This window comes from Eubalaena glacialis, chromosome 8 (assembly GCF_028564815.1).
Source record: "Eubalaena glacialis isolate mEubGla1 chromosome 8, mEubGla1.1.hap2.+ XY, whole genome shotgun sequence".
Taxonomy (NCBI): Eukaryota; Metazoa; Chordata; class Mammalia; order Artiodactyla; family Balaenidae; genus Eubalaena; species Eubalaena glacialis.
In genome coordinates this window covers 62,081,167-62,089,956 of record NC_083723.1, presented here as the reverse complement: position 1 = coordinate 62,089,956, position 8,790 = coordinate 62,081,167, and the positions used below count along the sequence as shown (strand labels likewise).

The window sequence follows — 8,790 nt, the reverse complement described above, 5'->3', positions numbered from 1 at the left end:
GAAGACTGCCAGGAGCTGAAGGATGAAGAAGGGGTTTAGAGGAGCAAAAGGAAGCTCACCACTGCATAATAAGAGCTCATAATTACTAAGCATTTTCTATGTAACAGACAAAAACACTTGTGCATTTAATCCAAATAACAATCTTTTTAGGTGAAAACTATTATTTTCCCATTTTACAGATGAGGAACCTGAGGCTTGCTGTAGTAAGGTGACTACAGAACCAAGAATGGACAGGGGAATTGAATGAAAGCTATCTCTGCCATGCCCCATCATTGCAGAAAAACAGTAAATGGTAGTGACTAGTTTCATAATTATCATCACTGTCGTCAACACCATTGAATTCCAACCCCTCTAGCAATTGTATTTCCAGGAATTTATCTCATAGCTATAATTCATGAGTATAACAAAGTATGTTCAGAAATGTTGTTTGTAACATTGTGTTAGCAAAATATAGGCAAAATTTAAATGCCTATGAACTTGAACAGATTAAATAAGTTATAGTACATTTAAAAGATGGAATACCTTGATACCTTGTGGTCAGTAAAAAGAAGCAGCTCTATGAGTACTGGCTATTGATATTTTGATATATTGGCTCAGAACAGTGTGTATGTTACCATTTCTGTTAGAAAATAAAAATTACTCTGTTATCTGTATTCTTGTAGTTGAAAGAATATCAAATATGTCTGGAAAAATACTTAAGAAACTGGTAACTCAGTTGCCTTTGGGGAAAGCAACCGGATGGCAGGTGAAATAGAGATACCTTTTTATTGCACACCTGTACTTTTGAATTTTTTTACCATGGTCATGTAATACCTATTTTAAAACATAAATTAATTAAGGAAAAAATCAAATTGTATGTTATTAGTTACCTTCCGGGGACTTCTGTAATTTGGAAAACAGTGACAGAAAATGTACATGCATAAAAACCAGCTTTCTTACTCTATGTCATGAGCGATTTGCTTTCTCAATAACAGTAAAATCCTTTGCCATATCAGCTTCTGTTAAATGAATGCAAAATAAGGAGTAAACTTCCGTCTGTATTTTACAGTGCTTTGCCCATGCTGCAAAAGCAAAAGCTGTAGGGAAAACAATGAGAAAATTAGCACCTTGAAGCCAGGTAACAGTTAACTCAGAAGGCAGGCTAAGCATAATATCACACTCACAAACAGCCCAGCCTGAGAACACCCCAGGAGGACTGCTGTTGTTGTTGTTGTTGTTGTTGTTTTAAAAACAAAACTCTCTTGCCCAAAGGAGGCAGGTGACAAAGAGCTTAACCACAGCTCCCTAAACCCCTGGGGACTTAGAGAGCTCTGTCCCCCGGGTAAGACCGCTATCCTTCCAGATTTTCACTCTTTCCAAGAAACCTGACATGCTGTTTTTCATGGCATTTTCAAATTGGGAAGATCAGGACGGAAAAACTTTGCCCATCGGGAATGGCGAGACTGGCTGATAAAATGATGGAGTTGATGATTAACTGTTACCTGCATAGCCAGTTTTTTTTTAAAACGATGCGCCAACCTGAGTTTTAATTGTTGATCTCCTCCAGCTGTTGCCTGGGAAAATGTCCTTCCTTGGAGGAGGCATTTCCAGGAGTTTCAGCAAGTTTCCTTAGGATCTTATGATTTCTGAGATTCGATTTCCTTCGGGCTGCGGGGGAAGGACGTAGGAGGTTGATACCAGGCGCTACGCTTCGGAGGAGAACCGATCGCCTACTCCAAAGCAACTCCGGCCTGAGCACTTAGCCCCTCCCGTTTGGGGGTCCCGGGGCCCCGCCCCCGCAGAGCAAACCCTATAAAACCGCTGCGACCAGAGTTCTTCCTGCCTGTCTGGGTTCAGTCCGACTCCAGGGTCAGCGAGGTACCCCGCCAACTTCCCGGAGCATCGCGTGCCCGAGCCATGGCCCAGGGGCTGTACCACGAGGAGTTCGCCCGGGCGGGCAAGCAGGCGGGGCTGCAGGTCTGGAGGATCGAGAAACTAGAGCTGGTGGCCGTGCCCGAGAGCGCTTACGGTGACTTCTACGTCGGGGATGCGTACCTGGTGCTACACACGACCCAGGCCAGCCGGTGCTTCACGTACCGCCTGCACTTCTGGCTCGGTGAGAGACGGCGGGCGGCGGGGCCCGGGCGCGCCCAGGTCGGGGAGGGGCGAGGCCGCTGGGTGTTGAGGTTTGCGGGCTGCGGGGCAGGGCAGCGCTAGCCGGACGGGCCTGGAGACCCTTCGCGCCGGTTGAGCCCCCGCGGGCCTCCCCCCGCCGCCCCCCCCCCCACTTTGGGCCTGGGCACCTTTTCCCCGCCGGCGTCCGCTCCTGCAAACGCGGCTGCGAACGCGGGGCGCAGCGAAGTCGGGAGCAGCCTTACCTCACTAGCTTTGACCTTTGTCGTGTCCATCTCCCGCGTTTTGGCGCTGCTTCCTCTCGCTTCTCCCCCTTTCACTTTCCAGTCTCCAAACCCACCTCCCGCCCGGGGCGGCCGCCCGCTGCACCGTGGCGCTGGCCAAGTTCGGCTCACCTTCCGACAGGTTCAGTCCTGGTTCCCCTGTCAGCGAGGAGATGAAGTCAAACAAGTTTGTGGGCATTCGCCGCAGACGGCGAGAATTCCTTTAAGAAAATTATTTAGTTTTATTTTTTGCCCTTGGGCGTCAGCTTAGAGTTCTCTATTATTTGCGGCGATTAATATTCTGGGCTGCTTTAAATCAGATTCCAGCCTTCCCCGCGCTGCTCGCAGGTTTGGCTAAGAGAAATTCCTGTTGATTAGGATGCTGGCGGCTTTATCAATATGAGTAAATAGCTTTATATGGCAGAGTTTGTATTTAGATGAGTTGCTTTATAATAATAATAATAGAATAATAGTAATGATTATTTTTAAATTTATTATTTATGTATCTGAACAAGAAGACAGTTTGGAACAAAACAGCTCCTTCATCAGTAGTAATTATTTTGGGCTTCACCCGCGCCAGGCTCTCAGGACACCGGGCCTTGAGTGTTCTACTTTTCCCACCTTCTACTTTTACTCGTAAACATCCTGAATGTCTAACCTCTCCCTGTGAGATCCTGTGCCAGTGGGCACACCCCGTCTAACAACGCACCGATTGTCTGAGCCTTATTGCCTTCTTTTAAAATCAGCTTGCCTCCCCTAGACTGTGTTTATTTTTAGTTTTATTCATGGGTTTATGGGGAAAACACACAAAACCACACACACATACACATTTTGAAGTCCCTGAAAGTCATTTTTTCCCCTAACATTTGAAGATTTTAAGAAACAAAATGGTAGAGAACATGAAGTGATGTTCTCAATATTAGCGAACACCTGGAGCCAACACTCCAAATGAGAAATCCACAGAGGGAGACAGCACTGTTTCATAATAGCACTTGATATTAAAATTTTGTGCTTGCTTGAGGAGGCTGAGGCTGAGATCTAAACTCATTCTGGTTTCCTAGTGTAATGTCACTGTTCCTATTATCACAGACAGTGATCTGTTTATATTTTATACCCTCCAAAAGAAACTCCCCACTGAAAACTTAATGTATAACTTATGTTCATGAATGAATGATGCCACATAGAATAATAATGTCCTTACCTTGGTTTTTCTGTTTAGAACTTGGATCTGGAATGAGTAAAAGTATCTGAAATACCACATCTGTCATTTTGGTGAATTAAAATGTGAAAGAACTTCATATCATGCTGTAGACAGCAGTGAAGTTTGACTTTGTCAGAGGATTCCAAGGGGGCTTTAAACACAATTGTTTTAATTCTATAGGTTCTTTCTTATCCAGGTAAGTTCTTCAAGTACTGTGTTTCATAGGGTTTACGGATTCGAATTAACTCATTCATTTAGTGCTCACCAGTTTCAAAAAATGTAATAGAAAATGCTTTGGGCAGAAACATTTTATGGTCTTAAAGGTCTACTAAAACTGAACTTAATAGTGTGTTAATTAATAGGTTAATTCAGTAACTTTCAACGTGCCCAGCATTGTGTGCCCAGCATTTTTGCATATGAATGACTTATGAACCTTCCCTGAAAATTTACAATCTCAAAGGTGCAATAAAACAAAAAGTGATATAACCCAGGTAAAATGTGATGAGCACTGTGAAAGAGACACCACATGTCTGTGGTTATGGGGAAGCAGAGAAGCCTTGATGGAAAAAAGGAAAATGAGGGGAATTGGGAGGGACCTTGTGCCAAGAGAAAATCACGGGAACCATGGAAAGTTTAGCGCACGATAGTCAGCAGGACCTGTAGGTGGAACTGTTCAGCAGCTCTTCCTACTTCAGTTCCCTGAAGCAAGCTGGATTTCATCCAATGTATTCTACTCTAAGACCTAAATTCGGGTGAATTCATGAGGATTATTCAGAGGGACAGATTGAGAGAAAGTTCCAAGTGGGAGAGCTGAAGTTTCAAGGGAAGAGAAAGTCTGACTAAAGGAAGTCAGTTGGAAGGAAGATGAAAGAGAGTAGAGTTAAAATCAGCCTGGGATAAAAAAGATGGCTGGTGTAGAAATGAAGAAACAGGCCAAGTAAGAGGAAGAAAGGGGAAACAGGAAGAAGTGGGACACAAAACGGGAGAACAGAGGAAGAGTCATCTTTCCTGGTCTCTCCCTCAGTGTCTTTCCGTAGTACCCTTGCATATCTCAGATTATTTCATTTTTTAAATTTATTTTTTGTTTCCTTTACAAAGTAGGAATTTGTTGCATGTAAGAAGTTGTTGCATTGGTCCTTCCTGAAAAAACATTTCAGCTTTGTACCTAGCAGTTTAAATGCATCCATCTGTGCTGGGCTCTTTGTAAGGCACGGGGGATCCAAAAAGTTGGGTTACAATATACAATGTACAATACAAGGAGCTTATAATATACAAGGGCTGGAGAGGTTGCTGAGAAACTGGAGTTTTATACATTGCTTGAGGTAGAGGAGAATATAAAATGTACAACCATTATGGAAAAGAGTTTGGCAGTTTCTTACAAAACTGTACATGCCACTACCATGTGATCCAGCAGTCACATTCATGGGCATTTAATCCAGAGAAATGAAATTTTATATTCATGCAACAACATGTACATGCATGTCATAGCAGCTTTATTTGAATAGACAAAAACTTGAATCAGCCCAGATATCTGTCAACAGGTGACTGGTTAAACAAGTGGCACATCTATACCAAGGAAGACTGCTCAGCAACAAAAAGGAACAAACTATTGAGAAACACAACTCAGGTGAATCCCTTAGGGAATTATGCCGTGTGAAAAAAAAAACAATGCCAAAAGGTCTCATGCTATATGATTCCATTTATATAACATTTTGGAAATGACTAAATTTTAGATTTATTGTCACCAGAGGTTAGAGATGACGTAGGGGAGGGGGATTCAGGTGGGAGGTGGGTATAGTTATAAAAAGGCAACATAAGGGATTTTTTGGTGATGGAACTATGCAGTATCTTGACTATGATGGTGGATATATAAATTTACATATGTGATAAAATTGTATATAACTAAATGTACAAATACACACAGATGAGTTCAAGTAAAATTGGGAAAATATAAAAAAGATAAGTGGATTGTATCAATGTCAATATCCTGGTTGTGGCATTTTGTGCTGTACTGTACTTATATACTTATACTTTAATATACTGTAGTATACTAAACTGTACATACTAAAGTTTTACAAAATTTTACATTAGAGGAAACTTGGTCTATTGATCTTTGTGTCTATACCAATTGGTGTCTTCCACCAATACCACATTGTCTTACTTAATTACTGTGGCTGTATAGTAAACCTTAATATCAGATAGAATTAGTATTCTTACCTTATTTTTCTTTGTCAAGGTTGTTTTAGCTATTCTAGGGCCTGTGCCTTTTCACATTAATTTTATAACAAACTAACTCATATAATCTGTAATAAACCTCAATATGATTTTGATAGGAATAGAATTAAGGCTATAGATCAATTTGGGGAAAATTGACATATTTATTGTATTACAAGTCTCACATTCCATGAATACTGTCTTTATATTTATTAAGGTCTGATTTTTTATTACCATTTTGTAGTTTTTAGCATGTAGATCATGTACCTGTTTTGTTAAATATGTATCTGAGTATTTCAGTTTCATTGAAGTGACTGTAAATGGTATTGTGCTTTTAATTTCAACTTTTGCATGTTCATTGTTTCTATATAAAAATGAGACTGCTTTTTGTTCTTGATTAATCTTCATCATGCTATTTTGCTGAATACACTTTTTCTGAAGAGGTTTATTTTGGTAGATTCCATAGAATTTTCTATGTAGGCCATCCTGTTATCTCTAAATAGACACATTTTTTTCTTCCTTTCCAATCTGTATGTTTTTTATTTCTTTTTCCTACCTTTTTGCAGTCGTTAAAACTTCCTGTGTTATGTTGAGTAGGAGTACTTGCCTTGTTCCCCATCTTTGGGAGAAAGGATTCAGTCTTTGATCATTAAGAATTTATGTTTTGTTGTCACACAGCTTTCTGTTTTTATGTGTTCTTGTAAAACGTGTTGTTTTTTTGTGTGCGTGAAACTTAAGTTTACATAGACGATACTGCAGTAAAAATCTCATTTTGTTGTTTATTTTTTCACCCAGAATTATGCTTTTAAAACATTCCCAGGTTTGCTGTGTGTACATTTTTACTCCTTGCCTCTAACTTTCTACGTGGTGGCATCTAATCCCCATTGAAGGATACTTTGACTCCAATTCCCTGTCAACAAAAGATATGCTGCAATAAACATGCTACAACAGCTTGTTGTACATGAGGATATATTTAGGATAAATTCCTTAGTAATGAGATTGCTGGATCATTAGTATGCATATATGTAATTTATCAGTAACTTATCAAAGATTCTGTACATTTTAATTGAGCTAATTATTTGATGTTTTATAGTTTCTTTGCTATTGTGAATGATGTACTTTTAAATCTATTCTCTAGCTTATTTCCAGTACAGACAAATGCTAATGGTTTTTTAAAGTTTATCTTATAGTCGGTTACTTTGTAGAGATCTTATTATTTCTAATAGTTTGTGGACTATGTTTTTAAATCTAAAAGTAATGATAGTTTCACCAGTTTATGTCATTTCTTACATCTTTTCCTTTTAGTGCTGGCTAGAATCTCCAGTAGCATATCAAACAGTAGTGCTGAAAGAGATATTCTTGTCCTTTCACAGTCTTAATGTTTCTATATTAAAAATATTTGTAATAAGTTTTTGTTACATAATCTTTACGAACTTAGGAAATTCCATTTTATTCTATATTTTCTATGTTTTTAATAATTATAAATTAATGTTGAATTTTATCATTTTATGCATCCAGTGTGGTAAATCTGTATTTTTCTCCTTTGGTTATTATTATGGCAATTGATAAAATTTCTGCTGTTGAACTATCCTTGCATTTTTGGAATAATTAATCTTGATCATAATGTATTTTAAATATTTCTTATAAAATCACTGTTTTATTTAAAAAAAAAAAAAAGAATTTATGTTAGCTGTATGTGTTTTGAAGATGCTGTTTATCAAGTTGAGGATTTTCCCCTGTGTTCCTAACATGGCGAGAGTTTTTTTTATCATGAATGGTTGTTCAGTTAACTTAGTCATTAAACTTCTCTTTTTATTTATGTTTTATATATAAAATCACATCCCCAAAACAATTTTAAGAAGTTTACAGCATATTTACAAATATAATATAACATAACATAGTATAAAATAACATAACACAAAACAACATAACATGGAAGGCATTGGGAAAATTAGCATAGGGAAAATAAATGAAGTCATAAGCATAACTCATTCAGAACATTTGTAAGTTTTTGAACACTTATTAGAATTTCATCATAATATAACTGAATTTGATTTTAGTTTTCATTTTCAAAGGCTAGTATTGGCTTCATTAAGACCTTTCAACCTCTTTAGAAGACTCTGGTTTATTCATACTGACATTCCCTGGCCTTGCACAGTGCATAAGCATCAACAAATGATAGCATAATTTAACTAACTTACTTCTAGTTCATTCATTAGTCGCATGCCTGCCCATTTTCATCTACCTAAAGAGATTAGGGTTTCAACTTGTACTCAAGTAAGAATATTTATATCAAATACATCATCCTCAACACCTTTCATATTAACCTTGATTTAAGTTTCCTTCTTAAAGCCTCTCTGTACAAATCTACATCTATGCCCTTATTAGTAATCTAATTTATGGATGGGAAAGTGGACAGAAGAATGACGCTAGGCCCTTTCAGACTGCAAAATTACATGTGTTTTTTATGTGTTAAATAATTTTCTTTGACCACAAGTTCACAAAATTGATATCATGTCAGATACTCTTCTAGCTACTAAATTTTTTTTCTGAGAAGACACTTACTACACAGGTCCCCTCTGAGAGTGAGAGGAGTTGTAAATAAATCCAATTCTTTATTTAATATACCTGACTGACTTCCTTTCTCCAACTTTAGTGAATACTCTTAATTGGGGTTCCAGTTGAACTATAGTATTGTTACAGCTTCTGAACATTTATGCATCAATTATCCATGGAGGAAAATAACATTCCCCAATCACCTCAAAATTTTACTGGTAATGAGAGTCTGAGTATAAAAAATATCTACTAGTATTGTAATTTCTAAGAGCCTGTGCTTCAGAGTCACAGACACCTGCCTCTGGGTCATGTTCTATCAAAGGTCAACATTATGACCTCAGAGAAATTACTTGGTCTCTGTAAGCCTCCATGTCCTCTGCTGTAACATGGTAGAAAATGGTTTCTGCTACATTGGGTCACTTGAAGATTAAATCAGATTATCCG

General features: G+C 38.3%; 1 protein-coding gene across 1 annotated transcript in view; it reads left to right on the top strand.

Moving 5' to 3' along the window:
- Positions 1 to 1,574: 1,574 nt before the first annotated feature.
- The window catches only part of SCIN (scinderin), an 81,465-nt gene continuing 74,249 nt past the window's right edge, over positions 1,575 to 8,790 (top strand). Inside the window, exon 1 of the mRNA XM_061197743.1 lies at positions 1,575 to 2,095. Within this exon, the coding sequence (XP_061053726.1) occupies positions 1,897 to 2,095 (199 nt within the window). The 5' untranslated portion in view covers positions 1,575 to 1,896. The remainder of the gene's footprint in view (positions 2,096 to 8,790) is intronic.